Source organism: Pseudophryne corroboree, chromosome 8, assembly GCF_028390025.1.
Source record: "Pseudophryne corroboree isolate aPseCor3 chromosome 8, aPseCor3.hap2, whole genome shotgun sequence".
In the NCBI taxonomy this organism is placed as follows: Eukaryota; Metazoa; Chordata; class Amphibia; order Anura; family Myobatrachidae; genus Pseudophryne; species Pseudophryne corroboree.
This window is the reverse complement of record NC_086451.1, coordinates 451,641,829-451,660,222: the sequence shown is the minus strand read 5'-3', so window position 1 is coordinate 451,660,222 and position 18,394 is coordinate 451,641,829. Positions and strand designations below refer to the sequence as shown.

The 18,394-nt window shown below is 48.3% G+C and overlaps 1 protein-coding gene across 3 annotated transcripts in view; it reads right to left on the bottom strand.

Moving 5' to 3' along the window:
- Positions 1-18,394, bottom strand: part of PHF1 (PHD finger protein 1) — a 43,419-nt gene that overhangs the window by 17,484 nt on the left and 7,541 nt on the right. For all 3 annotated transcript variants that reach the window (XM_063938272.1, XM_063938273.1, XM_063938274.1), the window contains exons 3-10: positions 18,268-18,349; positions 18,067-18,162; positions 17,877-17,977; positions 17,647-17,795; positions 17,362-17,457; positions 15,064-15,132; positions 13,393-13,516; positions 3,652-3,719 (exon numbers count right to left, since the gene is read on the bottom strand). In XM_063938272.1, coding sequence (XP_063794342.1) covers positions 3,652-3,719; positions 13,393-13,516; positions 15,064-15,132; positions 17,362-17,457; positions 17,647-17,795; positions 17,877-17,977; positions 18,067-18,162; positions 18,268-18,349 — 785 coding nt within the window. The remainder of the gene's footprint in view (positions 1-3,651; positions 3,720-13,392; positions 13,517-15,063; positions 15,133-17,361; positions 17,458-17,646; positions 17,796-17,876; positions 17,978-18,066; positions 18,163-18,267; positions 18,350-18,394) is intronic.

The following is an 18,394-nucleotide window of genomic DNA, read 5'->3' as shown; positions in this document are numbered from 1 at the left end:
CGGCTGAAAAGACTGCGTCTTTTTCTGCTGGGAGGGGACTTGAGGTAAAAAGGTGGACTTCCCGGCTGTTGCCGTGGCTACCAAATCCGATAGACCGACCCCAAATAATTCCTCCCCTTTATACGGCAATACTTCCATATGCCGTTTGGAATCCGCATCGCCTGACCACTGTCGTGTCCATAGACTTCTTCTGGCAGATATGGACATCGCACTTACTCTTGATGCCAGAGTGCAGATATCCCTCTGTGCATCTCGCATATAAAGGAATGCATCCTTTAATTGCTCTATAGTCAATAAAATACTGTCCCTATCCAGGGTATCAATATTTTCAGTCAGGGAATCCGACCAAGCCACCCCAGCACCGCACATCCAGGCTGAGGCGATTGCTGGTCGCAGTATAACACCAGTATGTGTGTATATACTTTTTAGAGTATTTTCCAGCCTCCTATCAGCTGGATCCTTGAGGGCGGCCGTATCAGGAGACGGTAACGCCACTTGTTTGGATAAACGTGTGAGCGCCTTGTCCACCCTAGGGGGTGTTTCCCAGCGCGCCCTAACCTCTGGCGGGAAAGGGTATAACGCCAATAACTTCTTTGAAATAAGCAGTTTTTTATCAGGGGTAACCCACGCTTCATCACACACGTCATTCAATTCCTCTGATTCAGGAAAAACTACAGGTAGTTTTTTCAGACCCCACATAATACCCCTTTTTGTGGTACTTGCAGTATCAGAGATATGCAAAGCCTCCTTCATTGCCGTGATCATATAACGTGTGGCCCTACTGGAAAATACGTTCGTTTCTTCACCGTCGACACTAGATTCGGTGTCCGTGTCTGGGTCTGTGTCGACCGACTGAGGCAAAGGGCGTTTTACAGCCCCTGACGGTGTTTGAGACGCCTGTACAGGTACTAACTGGTTTGCCGGTCGTCTCATGTCGTCAACCGACTTTTGCAGCGTGCTGACATTATCACGTAATTCCATAAACAAAGCCATCCATTCCGGTGTCGACTCCCTAGGGGGTGACATCACCATTACCGGCAATTGCTCCGCCTCCACACCAACATCGTCCTCATACATGTCGACACACACGTACCGACACACAGCAGACACACAGGGAATGCTCTGATAGAAGACAGGACCCCACTAGCCCTTTGGGGAGACAGAGGGAGAGTTTGCCAGCACACACCAAAGCGCTATAATTATATAGGAACAACCTTATATAAGTTGTCAAAATGGGGTTGAGGTAGAAAAATGCGCTGTATAGACTTTAGCTGGCCTAGGGGTGGTCACAGGGCTCCCCTGTTGAGCCCAAAAATAGAAATGGATATATGCAATACAGAAAGAGGACTACTCCTGATTGGCGCTTGTCAGATAACACCCACATAAAACATTATGATTGAGCCATGATTGGTAGGAAATAAGGCATGTGTCTAGTGTTATGTAAAAACAATCTGTTTTAATTTAAACAAACACTTAAAATCAAAACACATATAAAATGGAAGTAGATAACACAGAGAATCCTACCAAGATGGTGGCCGGAGCCGCAGGTGTTATATGCAAGGTATACCCGGGAAAGATACCCTGCATAAGGCTCCGGAAGGCGAGATTTTCCCTGTGGTATAAACTGAGTCCAAAAACGTCCTTGGAAGTCCAGAGCACTGGTAGGCAGACACCAACGCGTTTCGGGACATCAAAGTCCCTTTTTCAAGGTAGTATGTCTCCAGTGCTAACTTAGTGTCTTTATATAAGGTGTGCAATTAGTGAAATGGCCTCCTGCAAAGCACTTCCTGTCCGCCGATTACCGGAAGTGACACTCCTGTGCGTTCCACCAGCCGACCGGAAGATCACTTCCGGTCGGCTGGTGGAACGCACAGGAGTGTCACTTCCGGTTCCGGTAATCGGCGGACAGGAAGTGCTTTGCAGGAGGCCATTTCACTAATTGCACACCTTATATAAAGACACTAAGTTAGCACTGGAGACATACTACCTTGAAAAAGGGACTTTGATGTCCCGAAACGCGTTGGTGTCTGCCTACCAGTGCTCTGGACTTCCAAGGACGTTTTTGGACTCAGTTTATACCACAGGGAAAATCTCGCCTTCCGGAGCCTTATGCAGGGTATCTTTCCCGGGTATACCTTGCATATAACACCTGCGGCTCCGGCCACCATCTTGGTAGGATTCTCTGTGTTATCTACTTCCATTTTATATGTGTTTTGATTTTAAGTGTTTGTTTAAATTAAAACAGAGATTGTTTTTACATAACACTAGACACATGCCTTATTTCCTACCAATCATGGCTCAATCATAATGTTTTATGTGGGTGTTATCTGACAAGCGCCAATCAGGAGTAGTCCTCTTTCTGTATTGCATATATCCAACCTTATATAAGTGTTGTTTCCTTATAGCTGCTTAAATATATATAATATCGCCAAAAAATGCCCCCCCTCTCTGTTTTTTACCCTGTTTCTGTAGTGCAGTGCAGGGGAGAGCCTGGGAGCCTTCCTAGCAGCGGAGCTGTGTAGGAAAATGGCGCTGTGTGCTGAGGAGATAGGCCCCGCCCCCTATTCCGGCGGGCTCTTCTCCCGGTTTTTCTGAGACCTGGCAGGGGTGAAATACATCCATATAGCCTCATGGACTATATGTGATGTATTCTTTTTAGCCAGAAAGGTATTAACATTGCTGCCCAGGGCGCCCCCCCCCAGCGCCCTGCACCCTCAGTGACCGCCGGTGTGAAGTGTGCCTGAGCGCAATGGCGCACAGCTGCAGTGCTGTGCGCTACCTCATGAAGACTGAAAAGCCTTCAGCCGCCGGTTTCTGGACCTCTTCTTACTTCGGCATCTGCAAGGGGGTCGGCGGCGCGGCTCCGGTGACCCATCCAGGCTGTACCTGTGATCGTCCCTCTGGAGCTAGTGTCCAGTAGCCTAAGAAGCAAATCCATCCTGCACGCAGGTGAGTTCACTTCTTCTCCCCTAGGTCCCTCGTTGCAGTGAGCCTGTTGCCAGCAGGACTCACTGAAAATAATAAAACTATCAAAACTTTTACTCTAAGCAGCTCTTTATGAGAGCCACCTAGATTGCACCCTGCTCGGACGGGCACAAAAACCTAACTGAGGCTTGGAGGAGGGTCATAGGGGGAGGAGCCAGTACACACCACCTAGTGGTCAAACTTTTAAATTTTGTGCCCTGTCTCCTGCGGAGCCGCTATTCCCCACGGTCCTGACGGAGTCCCCAGCATCCACTAGGACGTCAGAGAAAATATACATTTATCCAGATCCCACAGAAGTAAGTTATATTGTATACAGGCATTTATTAAAGTCACCAGCAACCTGCTGTCAAAAACTATTTGGGGTCAAAAGGAGTCAGTCACAGTTGTGACACTGAAGATGTCAATTGGGGGCACAATGCAGGCAGGGACCATGAGCTGGATCTGTAGGGTGAGAGTTGTTAAGACTTCATACAACACATACGTCTTTCTGGAGGACCGTACGTATATATCTTTTTCATATTCTGCTTATTTAGCATATACTGATGCTGAAGCCTCAAAACAACCGCTAAGCGACTAAACTGCAATTCAAATCAACAAATACATAAACGTTTGCAAATGACGAAAGCCGCAGGGGTGAGAGATGGTGCATGCTGGGAAAGTTCGTACCTGTCCTTCTGAGCTGTCAGTGCGTGGAGCAGGTGGGAATACCGGTCTGAGCGAGGGGTGTCTGTGAGCTGTAGGGGATAGTGCACAAGTGATGATAAGAAATATACCAACCGCTCTATATATTGCGTTCTTATGTTACCACCATTATTTATAAGGAATACTTGTGTATTCTCAGGAATAAATCACCCTTGTTGTGGATGCCAGAAGACAGCACAGATTTCCGTGAACTGTATAGAAACACTTGGCCCTGGGCCCTTATATAAAACACATTAACTTCTAAAATCCTAAAAATTTAAAGGGGACACAACAGCGCATATACGAGTATCTGAGATACAAACTATACTATGGAGAACAAATACCATGGCTCTTTCCTTATCAGCGAATACACTTACTCCATAATCACCACAGCACAAACGCAAAAGCCTTCTCTAGAACCACAGAGGACGCATGCTCAGCTGTGATACGTGGTGAAAGACAAGTATGGATGCTGGCAGATGATATTTGTACAGTGACTGGTTAATATTTTGGGTCGATAGTTTGGTTATCTTTCCTCGTTCTGTGGGACAGGAGACGGTACTCTTGTGCTTACATCAATCTTATTGTCTGGATCCGTTGCGGCACACCAACACTGTTTGGTACAGAGCCCTAGCTGGGATTCTGGTACTTGATGCACAATCTGCACAACAACTGAAGCTCTTTACCTTTCAAAAAAAACATTACTTGTTGTAGTATGCATTACCTTCCGTCTAAGCAGTGTCCCCTAGTGGATGAAAGAGAACATAAAAAAGGGCTGACGTTGACCCCTAAGATTTATATCTGGAACAACTCCCATATCTGACATGACAGATAAGAATGAGGCAGAGAATAACTCTAGCTGGTCAACTGACCCAAACAGAAACAAATCTTCACAGGACTAGATGTCTGTTTTTTTAGTCTGCGGACACAAAGGGCATTCGCAACACCCCTGTTGTGGTGACTCATAAGCAAACGCAGGGTGGGTTTCCGGGTGCCCGGAAACCCCTCTTCTCTTGACAAGTGGCTCAAATTCAGACAATAGCAATGATATATAATACGATTACTAGAGCTGCCGCCACATCATGCAGTGTAAGGGACAGAGCAGAGCTGCTGCACATGCCCAGTGGTAGCAGCCTCTAAGTTTGCTCTGTGTGTGGACCAGAGAGTAGCTACCAGGAAGAAGAGACAGGAGCCATACCATGAGGTGGGAGAATGTGTGCTTAGAAAGTGCAGTACTGGTTCTATTATGTTTGTGTATTTATTTACTATGTAATGTTTAACTCCCCCCCAAACATACACACACAGATATCCTGCGTTTGTCACCGGTGATTGCACCCTAAATGGCAGCCGAAACCCATTACCCGGAGCCTTCCTGTATGTGGTTTCCCAAGTACTCCAGACTCAATAGCAAGGGGTAGCTGGGTGTGAGAGCAAACAGTCACAGAGCATCGGAACAAAACCACTGATGGTGAGCAACACTGAATCTCATCATCGATGGCAAGAAAACCCGACAAGCACTGAAACCAAAACATCTATAGTTCTGATATTTCATCATTTGCTTCCCATCCCTAACCAGAGCCTCTGCAGTCCGCATTACACATCCACACAAGCTGGGTGAATGCTGATGAACCAACACGTCAGTTAAAGTGTAATTAATTAAAAGGCAAAAGAAAAGAATAAACATGAATCGATGCTGCCTTGGATGGCGTGGTGCAGAAGCTACCTTTCCCCCGGTGGGCATGTAAGACAAAGCACAGTATGTGCACAGGAAAGACACAGAAGAGCCTCAAACTTTGTGCAGATTGTGAATGAAGTGCCAAAAGCCCAGCTGTGGCACTGGAAACCCCCCCCCAAAGTGACCCCATAGGATGTAAGAGACATGCCAATCACCAGTGACGGCTTTGTTAGTTGCTATACGGAGGCTGTAAAGAATTAGCACAGCCTCAGAGCACATCGCACTCACTTCCACAAGAGCATATAGTTGCCATGGTAATCAGGACACAGTCTATAATGAATAAAGACAATCAGCGTAACGCACCCATTTCATGTCTAGACCTCCGAGTCGTTTACAATGTCACCTCCCGACCTTCTAAAATCCTCTTTTGCTGCCAAAGTGAAGCTTTATTATTCTGCTGCAGTTTGATGCAATAATACGGGTTGTGCAGCGTTTCAGCTTTTATTATTCTTATTTACTTGTTGCCATGGTAACAGGGGTTCAAAATGTCTAGGCTCTCCATGGCATACTGACATTTCCAGGGTGACGGTGATGTCACGGGCATAAGAGCCTCATGTGTTGTACTCTGTTGTCGCCATCGGTGATGATTTCAAGAGGGTTTTTTTTATACATTTTCATTATGACCACCTGGGTTAGTGCTTCGTTGGGCTACTTTTTGCCCTTTATTCATCTAGAATTCTTCTGGGCATGGATCTGCTGTCTGTATGTGGTGGGGAATATTAGCTCAAAGGTGAAGAACTGCATCTCCTCGCCCTACCACCCGTCACACCAGATGACCCGTTTCCAAACTGCTTCTGTGGCCCATACCCCCTAATGTGCGGTGCACCGTTTGCTGAGGCCAACTGAACTGGTCCCTGAATCAGATTATCCATAGTGTGATGCGCTATTGCCGGTCTGCGGGACTGAACAAGTCCTCCCACTCTCCGTTCCGCTAGAGCATTCAGTAGGTGTTCAGGACCACCGGCCTTGTCCGCTGGTCCACTCTGTGTACATTTTACCAACCGCCATCCTAGAACAAATCACCGGTGCAGGCGTTTTGCTAATGTTCGCATCCTGCGAGCGCCAACAGTCGTTTCACGCTCAAAGTCCTTCATTTACCCATTATATGATGAGTGATACACTTCATTATTCTCTGCGTACCGTCATCTGTCCGTTCTTACACAGTCATAAACCTTATAAGCACTATCTGCAGAATAGCTGCTTTGCATAAAATCGCCTGGTGGTCACAATAATTTGGCGACTCAGAGTCCATACATTTATACACATAAGTGTGTGTGTATACATGCTTAATACTGAATGCACACTGGTGATTGTGTCACTGGATATATGTGAGGTTTGCACTTTGCTAACACAAATGAAGTAGCATTTGCGGTTTTGGTGTAAAGGGCCCTACACTCTGGTCGATATATTTGAAAGATATGAACGATGTCATTCATAAATGAAGGATAAATCGTTCCTATCTTTCAGTGTGGATGCTTCGACGATGAAAGATGCACGTACCCGCAATCGTTCATCGTTGAACGATCATCGTTTAAACATGCCAGTCAATTTAGACGATATAGATGTCTGTACTCTCATATCGTCCAAATTGGCCATCGATATCATCCGGTGTGTAGGCTTTAAATCGTTGGTGAAAAAAAATAAGATTTTACTTACCGATAAATCTATTTCTCGTAGTCCGTAGTGGATGCTGGGACTCCGTAAGGACCATGGGGATATAGCGGCTCCGCAGGAGACAGGGCACAAAATAAAAGCTTAAGGATCAGGTGGTGTGCACTGGCTCCTCCCCCTATGACCCTCCTCCAAGCCTCAGTTAGGATACTGTGCCCGGACGAGCGTACATAATAAGGAAGGATATTGAATCCCGGGTAAGACTCATACCAGCCACACCAATCACACCGTACAACTTGTGATCTGAACCCAGTTAACAGTATGATAAACGCAAAGGAGCCTCTGAAAAGATGGCTCACAACAATAATAACCCGAATTTTTGTAACAATAACTATATACAAGTATTGCAGACAATCCGCACTAGGGATGGGCGCCCAGCATCCACTACGGACTACGAGAAATAGATTTATCGGTAAGTAAAATCTTATTTTCTCCGACGTCCTAGTGGATGCTGGGACTCCGTAAGGACCATGGGGATTATACCAAAGCTCCCAAACGGGCGGGAGAGTGCGGATGACTCTGCAGCACCGAATGAGAGAACTCCAGGTCCTCCTCAGCCAGGGTATCAAATTTGTAGAATTTAGCAAACGTGTTTGCCCCTGACCAAGTAGCTGCTCGGCAAAGTTGTAAAGCCGAGACCCCTCGGGCAGCCGCCCAAGATGAGCCCACCTTCCTTGTGGAATGGGCTTTTACTGATTTTGGCTGTGGCAATCCTGCCACAGAATGTGCAAGCTGAATTGTACTACAAATCCAACGAGCAATCGTCTGCTTAGAAGCAGGAGCACCCAGCTTGTTGGGTGCATACAGGATAAACAGCGAGTCAGATTTTCTGACTCCAGCCGTCCTGGAAACATATATTTTCAAGGCCCTGACAACGTCAAGCAACTTAGAGTCCTCTAAGTCCCTGGTAGCCGCAGGTACCACAATAGGTTGGTTCATGTGAAATGCAGAAACCACCTTAGGTAGAAATTGAGGACGAGTCCTCAATTCCGCCCTGTCAGAATGAAATATCAAGTAAGGGCTTTTATATGATAAAGCCGCCAATTCTGACACACGCCTGGCTGAAGCCAAGGCTAACAGCATCGACACCTTCCATGTGAGATATTTTAAGTCCACAGTGGAAAGTGGTTCAAACCAATGTGACTTTAGAAAACTCAACACCACATTGAGATCCCAAGGTGCCACTGGAGGCACAAAAGGAGGCTGTATGTGCAGCACCCCTTTTACAAATGTCTGAACTTCAGGTACTGAAGCCAGTTCTTTCTGGAAGAAAATCGACAGGGCCGAAATTTTAACCTTAATGGACCCTAATTTTAGGCCCATAGACAGTCCTGTTTGCAGGAAATGAAGGAAACGACCCAGTTGAAATTCCTCTGTAGGGGCCTTCTTGGCCTCACACCACGCAACATATTTTCGCCAAATGCGGTGATAATGTTTTGCGGTTACGTCCTTCCTGGCCTTGACCAGGGTAGGGATGACTTCTTCTGGAATGCCTTTTTCCCTCAGGATCCGGCGTTCAACCGCCATGCCGTCAAACGCAGCCGCGGTAAGTCTTGGAACAGACAAGGCCCCTGCAGTAGCAGGTCCTTTCTTAGAGGTAGAGGCCACGGTTCGTCCGTGAGCATCTCTTGAAGTTCGGGGTACCAAGTCCGTCTTGGCCAATCCGGAACCACGAGTATAGTTCTTACTCCTCTCCTTCTTATGATTCTCAGTACTTGTGGTATGAGAGGCAGAGGAGGGAACACATACACTGACTGGTACACCCACGGCGTTACCAGAGCGTCCACTGCTATTGCCTGAGGGTCCCTTGACCTGGCGCAATATCTGTCCAGTTTTTGGTTTAGACGTGACGCCATCATGTCCACCTTTGGTTTTTCCCAACGGTTTACAATCAGGTGGAAGACTTCTGGGTGAAGTCCCCACTCTCCCGGGTGAAGGTCGTGTCTGCTGAGGAAGTCTGCTTCCCAGTTGTCCACTCCCGGAATGAATACTGCTGACAGTGCTATCACATGATTTTCCGCCCAGCGAAGAATCCTTGCAGCTTCTGCCATTGCCCTCCTGCTTCTCGTGCCGCCCTGTCTGTTTACGTGGGCGACTGACGTGATGTTGTCCGATTGGATCAACACCGCCTGACCCTGAAGCAGAGGTTTTGCTTGACTTAGGGCATTGTAAATGGCCCTTAGTTCCAGAATGTTTATATGAAGAGACGTTTCCAAGCTTGACCACAGGCCCTGGAAATTCCTTCCCTGTGTGACTGCTCCCCAGCCTCTCAGGCTGGCATCCGTGGTTACCAGGATCCAATCCTGAATGCCAAATCTGCGGCCCTCTAGTAGATGAGCACTCTGCAGCCACCACAGGAGAGACACCCTTGTCCTTGGCGACAGGGTTATCCGCTGATGCATCTGCAGATGCGATCCGGACCATTTGTCCAGTAGATCCCACTGAAATGTTCTTGCATGGAATCTTCCGAATGGAATCGCTTCGTAAGAAGCCACCATTTTCCCCAGGACCCTCGTGCACTGATGCACTGAGACCTGTCCTGGTTTTAGGAGGTTCCTGACTAGCTCGGATAACTCCCTGGCCTTCTCCTCCGGGAGAAACACCTTCTTCTGGACTGTGTCCAGAATCATTCCTAGGAACAGTAGACGTGTCGTTGGAATCAGCTGCGATTTTGGAATATTTAGAATCCACCCGTGCTGACGTAACACTACCTGAGATAGTGCTACTCCGACTTCTAACTGTTCCCTGGATCTTGCCCTTATCAGGAGATCGTCCAAGTAAGGGATAATTGAAATGCCTTTTCTTAGTAGAAGAATCATCATTTCGGCCATTACCTTGGTAAAGACCCGAGGTGCCGTGGACAATCCAAACGGCAGCGTCTGAAACTGATAATGACAGTTTAGTACTACAAACCTGAGGTACCCTTGGTGAGAAGGGTATATCGGGACGTGGAGATAAGCATCTTTGATGTCCAGAGACACCATATAGTCCCCTTCTTCCAGGTTCGCTATCACTGCTCTGAGTGACTCCATCTTGAATTTGAACCTTTTTATGTAAGTGTTCAAGGATTTCAGATTTAAAATTGGTCTCACCGAGCCGTCCGGCTTCGGTACCACAAACAGCGTGGAATAATACCCCTTTCCTTGTTGCAGGAGGGGTACCTTGATTATCACCTGCTGGGAATACAGCTTGTGAATGGCTTCTAGAACTGCCTCCCTGTCGGAGGGAGACTTTGGTAAAGCAGACTTCAGGAAACGAGGGGGAAACGCCTCGAATTCCAGTTTGTACCCCTGCGATACTACCTGTAGAATCCAGGGATCCACTTGCGAGTGAGCCCACTGCGCGTTGAAATTTTTGAGACGGGCCCCCACCATATCTGAGTCTGCTTGTAAAGCCCCAGCGTCATGCTGAAGACTTGGCAGAAGCAGGGGAGGGCTTCTGCTCTTGGGAAGCGGCTGCATGGTGCAGTCTTTTTCCTCTTCCTCTGCCCCGGGGCAGAAAGGAGTGGCCTTTTGCTCGCTTGTACTTATGGGAACGAAAGGACTGAGATTGAAAAGACGGTGTCTTTTTCTGCTGATGTGGAGTGACCTGGGGTAAAAAGGTGGATTTTCCAGCCGTTGCCGTGGCCACCAGGTCCGATAGACCAGCCCCAAATAACTCCTCCCCTTTATACGGCAATACTTCCATGTGCCGTTTGGAATCCGCATCCCCTGACCACTGTCGCGTCCACAACGCTCTTCTGGCAGAGATGGACATAGCACTTACTCTTGATGCCAGGGTGCAAATATCCCTCTGTGCATCACGCATATATAATAATGCATCCTTTAAATGTTCTATAGTTAACAAAATATTGTCCCTATCCAGGGTATCAATATTCTCAGTCAGGGAATCCGACCATGCGACTCCAGCACTGCACATCCAGGCTGAGGCGATTGCTGGTCGCAGTATAACACCAGTATGTGTGTATATACTTTTTAGGATATTTTCCAGCCTTCTATCAGCTGGTTCTTTGAGGGTAGCCGTATCAGGAGACGGTAACGCTACTTGTTTAGATAAACGTGTGAGCGCCTTATCTACCCTAGGGGGTGTTTCCCAACGCGCCCTAACCTCTGGCGGGAAAGGATATAATGCTAATAATTTTTTAGAAATTAGCTGTTTTTTATCGGGAGAAACCCACGCTTTTTCACACACCTCATTTATTTCCTCTGACTCAGGAAAAAATATTGGTAGTTTTTTCTCACCCCACATAATACCCTTCTTTGTGGTACTTGTAGTGTCAGAAAGGTTCAATGCCTCTTTCATTGCCGTGATCATGTAACGTGTGGCCCTACTGGACATTACGTTTGTCTCGTCACCGTCGACACTAGACTCAGTATCTGTGTCAGGGTCTGTGTCGACCCACTGAGGTAACGGGCGTTTTAGCGCCCCTGACGGTGTCTGAGACGCCTGGACAGGCACTAACTGATTTGCCGGCTGTCTCATGTCGTCAACAGTTTTTTGCAAATTGCTGACATTATCACTTAATTGTTTAAATACAATCATCCAGTCAGGTGTCGACTCCCTAGGGGGTGACATCACCAACGCAGGCAACTGCTCCGCCTCCACATAATTTTCCTCCTCATACATGTCGACACACGCGTACCGACACACAGCACACACACACACCGGGAATGCTCTGATAGAGGACAGGACCCCACTTAGCCCTTTGGAGAGACAGAGGGAGAGTCTGCCAGCACACACCCAGCGCTATATATATATATACAGGGATAACCTTATATAAGTGTTATTCCCTTATAGCTGCTGTTAATTATTGTTATTTGCTGCCAACAATGCCCCCCCTTCTCTTTTTTACCCTGATTCTGAAGCAGGACTGCAGGGGAGAGTCAGGGAGCCGTCCTTCCAGCGGAGCTGTGAGGAAAAATGGCGCTTGTGTGCTGAGGAGATAAGGACGTCGTGAAGGGGCGGAGCCTATCTCCCGCTTTTTTGTGTAAAATGGCAGGGGATTAAAATACATCCATATAGCCCAGGAGCTATATGTGATGTATTCTGTTTTGCCACCTAAGGTATTCTGTTATATTGCGTCTCAGGGCGCTCCCCCCCCAGCGCCCTGCACCCTCAGTGACCGGAGTGTGAAGTGTGCTGAGAGCAATGGCGCACAGCTGCGGTGCTGTGCGCTACCTTAGTCTGAAGACAGGATGTCTTCTGCCGCCGATTTCACCGGACCTCTTCGTCTCTTCTGGCTCTGTAAGGGGGACGGCGGCGCGGCTCCGGTGACCCATCCAGGCTGAACCTGTGATCGTCCCTCTAGAGCTAGTGTCCAGTAGCCTAAGAAACCCGATCCACTCTGCACTCAGGTGAGTCCGTTTCTTCTCCCCTTAGTCCCACGATGCAGTGAGCCTGTTGCCAGCAGGACTCACTGAAAATAAAAAAAACCTAACTAAACTTTTATTCTAAGCAGCTCAGGAGAGCCACCTAGATTGCACCCTTCTCGGCCGGGCACAAAAATCTAACTGAGGCTTGGAGGAGGGTCATAGGGGGAGGAGCCAGTGCACACCACCTGATCCTTAAGCTTTTATTTTGTGCCCTGTCTCCTGCGGAGCCGCTATATCCCCATGGTCCTTACGGAGTCCCAGCATCCACTAGGACGTCAGAGAAAAATATATCGCCAACATCGCCCAGTGTGTAGGGCCTTTTAGGGCTTTGTCTGTAGCCAAGAAGGTAAATACTGTACACCCGTATACATCTGTAACACAGGACTGTAGATCCACCGCTACTTTATTCTACATGAACTAAATACTGATTTGCTCGATTTGTCTTTGTACCTCTCTTATATCACTAGGTTCTAATGCATGGTATCCGGATGATAGACAATGTATAGGTCGACAGTCAATAGGTCGGCCATATAGTTGACTTGCGTTACGTCGACAGTTACAAAAGGTCAACGGATGAAACGTCGGCAGTGCGTAAGGTCAACAGGTACAAAAGGTCAACATAATGGTCGACACGTGTTTGCGGTTCTTCTAATGTTTTATCAACAACGTCTTGGTTTACTATCCACGTGGACGTCTATCAGGAATAGTAGCGTGTCGACCATTTGTGTGACGACCTTTCATCCGTCGACCTAACGATTGTCAATCCATTGATCCACACCCCTAATGCATGTCTCAGCAGCACTGCTAGGGATATTGGCTCACCCCAAAAACTGCCTGCCAGCGCTTGTACATAGTCATAATGCAATCTTAAACTAGCCGCCTTCCCGGTGTGCAGCCCCAGGCGCGTGTTACTATTGTATCACCGACGCAGCGAGGTCACATACTCACATCTCCCACTAGCAGGCTCTCCCAGTTCTCATTCACAAAGGACAGGATTTCCCGTTCAAAATCAAAGTATTTCTTCTTACAACAAATGCTGAGGTGATACAGGACAAGGTGCGACACATCCACCCTGCGGGTGACAGAGGGAACGGGTTATCATGTGACAAAGCCACGGCACACATACAGGGACCGGTGTCTGCACACAGAGGCAAACGGCGAGCTCCTGCATACAGCGCATGCAGATTTACGCATCTTTGTGTATGTCTGTCCTAGTGTGAGATGAGAGGAACTTGTCTGGACATATCTGTACAAGAAATTGGGCATTTCAGGATGTGAATTGAGCGGCAACCATGTGATCACATGTAATCACCCTAACTTGTGGGAGTGTCGTATGAGTGTCGTGGAGGTGTATATAAAGTTCTGTGTGAATCTCGTATTAGCACAACATAGTAAATCAGGCTTCCGCAGCGGTCTGCGATAACAGCCACTTTCCGTGGGACCCGATCGGCCCCACAGTCTGTGTGAGGCAGGAGAACGAGTGATGACAGTAAGAGGGTCTGCTAGTAGAGTTTAGGAGCGAAGATCGCCACCCAGCTTTGGATGGACCTGTGTGACTGTAAAAGAGGATATAACACTATAACTATATGGTTTGACTGTGAGGCCGCAGCTGGTGGTTGTATGTGGTACTGCAGATATATAAAACTTCCTTATACCACGTTCACACTGCCTTTAAAAATCCGGGTTATTGCACGTGAACGCGCAGTAATCCGGATTTATTTGCAGTGTGAACGGGGGTCCTGGCAAGTTCCCGGGTCGTCTGGCCCGGTATTTCAACCCGGCAATAAAGAAGGGTTATTCCCGGGTCAATACCGGGTCAGGCGCAAGCGTGAACGGTGTTCCCGGATCGATGCGATCCGGGACCCATTCACACTGTAGGAGCGGGCGGCGCTTGTAGATCATCTGATCTCCAAGCGCCGCCCCCGCATGTGACCCGGTGACGTCATCGACACGGCATATTCCCGTGTCGGGGCCACCAGTCTGAACGGGGTCTCAAGCGGTTGCACCTGGGAAGGTCTCGTGCACAAGTCCAGGGTGTAACCCCGCCATTGTCAGTCTGAACATGGTATTAGTATTGTTCCTAAAAATATAACTTTTTTGGGGGGTAACACCAGGTCCATATCATGCCCCCCTCCAAAATATAAAGGCCAATAAAATCTCACTACAGGTTACATGTCCTTGGGCAGCTCCTACTGACCATCAGATTTACTAAGGGAGTAAGCATTAGCCATAATTACTAATAAACCATTTGCTCACCATTGTAGAGTGTGTTGCTACATTATTGTTATTTATAGCAGAGGTATATCCTCCCCAAAAAAAGGATTAAAAAAACTAAGAGGCTTTGAACAATAAAATGCAAATATGCAATTGAAAATATCAATAATGATGATAATAATAATAATAATAAATGATAATATTAATAACAACAGAAATAAGTTGTAACCAATATTAACCAGACACCAGCTTTAATCAGTTTAAAGCAAGTCACATAAAGCAAGTCACACAACTACAGATAACTTCTGCTCTGTAGTTTTAGCTACATCCCCCATGGCACTGACTAACCCTTATTGACAGACATCTGTACTGATAGAGGAGAAAATAACAGGATGTCTTACTCACCATCCCAGGGGAAGCCTCCAGGCGTTCTCTGGACCTCTTGTACACACCGAGCACTCAAACACATAAAACCTGACAGAACAAATGAAGATAATTTGCCACATTGCTTTCAGATTCAGGCTTCCAACAATAATCCCAGCCTTTTTTCCATTGTCACCAGTCTCTCACCAACCCCAGCCCTCCTCCTGCCGTCATCATTCTCTCTCCAACCCCAGCCCTCCTACTGCCGTCATCACTCTCTCCAACCCCAGCCCTCTTCCCGCCGTCGAAATCCTCTCTCCAACCCCAGCCCTCCTCCCGCGGTCACCATTCTCTCTCCAACCCGAGCCCTCTTCCCGCAGTCACCATTCTCTCTCCAACCCCAGCCCTCTTCCCGCCGTCACCATTCTCTCTCCAACCCCAGCCCTCTTCCTGCCGTCACCATTCTCTCTCCAACCCCAGCCCTCTTCCCGCCATCACCATTCTCTCTCCAACCCCTGCCCTCTTTCCGCCGTCACCATTCTCTCTTCAACCTCTTTCCGCTGTCACCATTCTCTCTTCAGCCTCTTTCCGCCGTCAACGTTCTCTCTCCAATCCCAACCCTTTTCCTACCGTCAACATTCTCTCTACAATCCCAGCCCTCTTCCCGCAACCACCATTCTCTCTCCAATACTAGCCCTCCTCCTGCAGTCAACCTTCTCTCTCCAACCCCAGCCCTCTTCCCACCGTCAAAATCCTCTCTCCAACCCCAGGCCTCCTCCCGCCGTCACCATTCTCTCTCTAACCCCAGCCCTCTAAATGCCGTCACCATTCTCTCTCCAACCCCAACCCTCTTCCCGCAGTCACCATTCTCTCTCCAATCCCAGCCCTCTTTCCGCGGTCACCATTCTCTCTCCAACCCCAGCCCTCTTCCCGCAGTCACCAGTCTCTCTCCAACCCCAGCCCTCTTCCCGCCGTCACCATTCTCTCTCCAACCCCAGCCCTCTTCCTGCCGTCACCATTCTCTCTCCAACCCCAGCCCTCTTCCCGCCATCACCATTCTCTCTCCAACCCCTGCCCTCTTTCCGCCGTCACCATTCTCTCTTCAACCTCTTTCCGCTGTCACCATTCTCTCTTCAGCCTCCTTCCGCCGTCAACGTTCTCTCTCCAATCCCAACCCTTTTCCTACCGTCAACATTCTCTCTACAATCCCAGCCCTCTTCCCGCAACCACCATTCTCTCTCCAATACTAGCCCTCCTCCTGCAGTCAACCTTCTCTCTCCAACCCCAGCCCTCTTCCCACCGTCAAAATCCTCTCTCCAACCCCAGGCCTCCTCCCGCCGTCACCATTCTCTCTCTAACCCCAGCCCTCTAAATGCCGTCACCATTCTCTCTCCAACCCCAACCCTCTTCCCGCAGTCACCATTCTCTCTCCAATCCCAGCCCTCTTTCCGCGGTCACCATTCTCTCTCCAACCCCAGCCCTCTTCCCGCAGTCACCAGTCTCTCTCTAACCCCAGCCCTCTTCCTGCCGTCAACACTCTCTCTCCAATCCCAGCCCTCTCCAGCCACCTCCATTCTCTCTCCGACCCCAGTTCTCCTGCCGCAATCACCATTCTCTCACCAACCTCAGCCCTCTTCCCGCCATCACCATTTTCTCACCAACTTCAGCCCTCTTCCCGCCATCACCATTCTCTCACCAACCCCAGCCCTCTTCCCGCTGTCAACATTCTCTCTCCAATCCCAGCCCTCTTCCCGACGTCACCATTCTCTCACCAACCCCAGCCCTCTTCTGCTATTCAATATTCTCTCTCCCCAACCCCAGCCCTCTTCCCGACGTCACCATTCTCTCTCCAATCCCATACGGAACAACAAAATTGATTATATAATAAAGTCTGGGAGACAAAATTTGAGTGTGGGAGGAACAGTGGCTGATATACTTAAGTGTACGTGGCGCACTGGCTCACATAATAGTGGCACAGACTACAAAGGGTCTATCATTATGCAGTGTGGGGAGCATGGCGACTATCACACACAAGTGTTGGAGGAAGAGGTTGGTATAAACAGGTGTAGGAGGCTAAATGGTTATACACAAGTCACAAAATCCTATTAAAAAGAACAAATTTCGGGCATGTCAGAGAAGGAGCCTATTATCAGGAAGGACAAGAGTGATCTAAACTGCCAATCCACTTTAGTACTGAAGTGACAAAGATAAATTCAGGACATACAGCCGGACTCTGTGCACCAAAATGTCTTCCTGGAAATAGGCACAGCCCAACGTGGGAGAGAATGTATCACAGGTGCTGTACACTGGTCTCACTTACTTATATCACTCCATACGCACCTGTCTCCGTATAAAAGGGGTTTGCTCAGACACTGTGTACAAGCCTCATGGAACCACTGTAGACAGCGACAACACTGAAGCATTTTCATGTTCCATCTGCGGGAACAGAGAGCTGTGTGTATATATTTACATATAAATGGGACATATATACCCACATACATACATCCTACCATAGTCCCTAGGTTCACAAGTTATACTTACTTTCCTGGACTCAACCACTCCAACTACCCACCCTATCCCTTCGGACACCACCCCCTGTCCTTTTGTTACTTACGCCATACTTACTCTCCAGGCCCCCCGCAGTAGCAGTAACACTGCTGTTTATTGGTTAGGTGCAGTGGATCCCACTCTAAAGACTTCAACTGGTAAGGCAGGGAAAGCTTCATGTGCAGCATGGAGCGTGCGTAGGGGCCCTTCTTGAGAGCACCGCCTCTCTGTGAGAGCGATAGGAAAATAAAGGATGTAACGGGCAGTCTGATCTCAGAACAATCACGTCCGGGAAGAGAAACGCGTACCTTGGTAGCCACTGCGAAGACACATTGCCTGCACATCCAGGAACTCCCGGCACTATCTGTATCGCACGGAACACTGGGGACGTGGCATTCCTGGTGATAAGCTGTACGACAAGTGGTAGAGCTTAGTTACAGCTGCCTAATCATGATGATAGATATATACAAGTGATGGATACCCTGAGGGGCTCCTCACCGTGTTTGCACTTCCCACAGTGCACGAGTTTGTTGTCCGAGGTGCAGGCCTGGGAACTGCACACGCAGCACAACTGCTCCTTCCCTGGCACAGCAGCTATGGGAGAAGGTGAGGAACTGCATTAACCAACGTCTGACAGAAGTGTGCTAAGCACCGACGTTACACTTATCAATAATTAATGAGAGTTAATGGGATGCTCACGGGGGAAGATGTCCTTCCAAAGCACAGAGAACTGGGAGTTGTCTTCAAAGCGAACTAAACACGTCTCTTGCGCACTGTCCACCTGCACGTGAACACCGGAGGGAGAATGGTGGGAACAGTATTAATA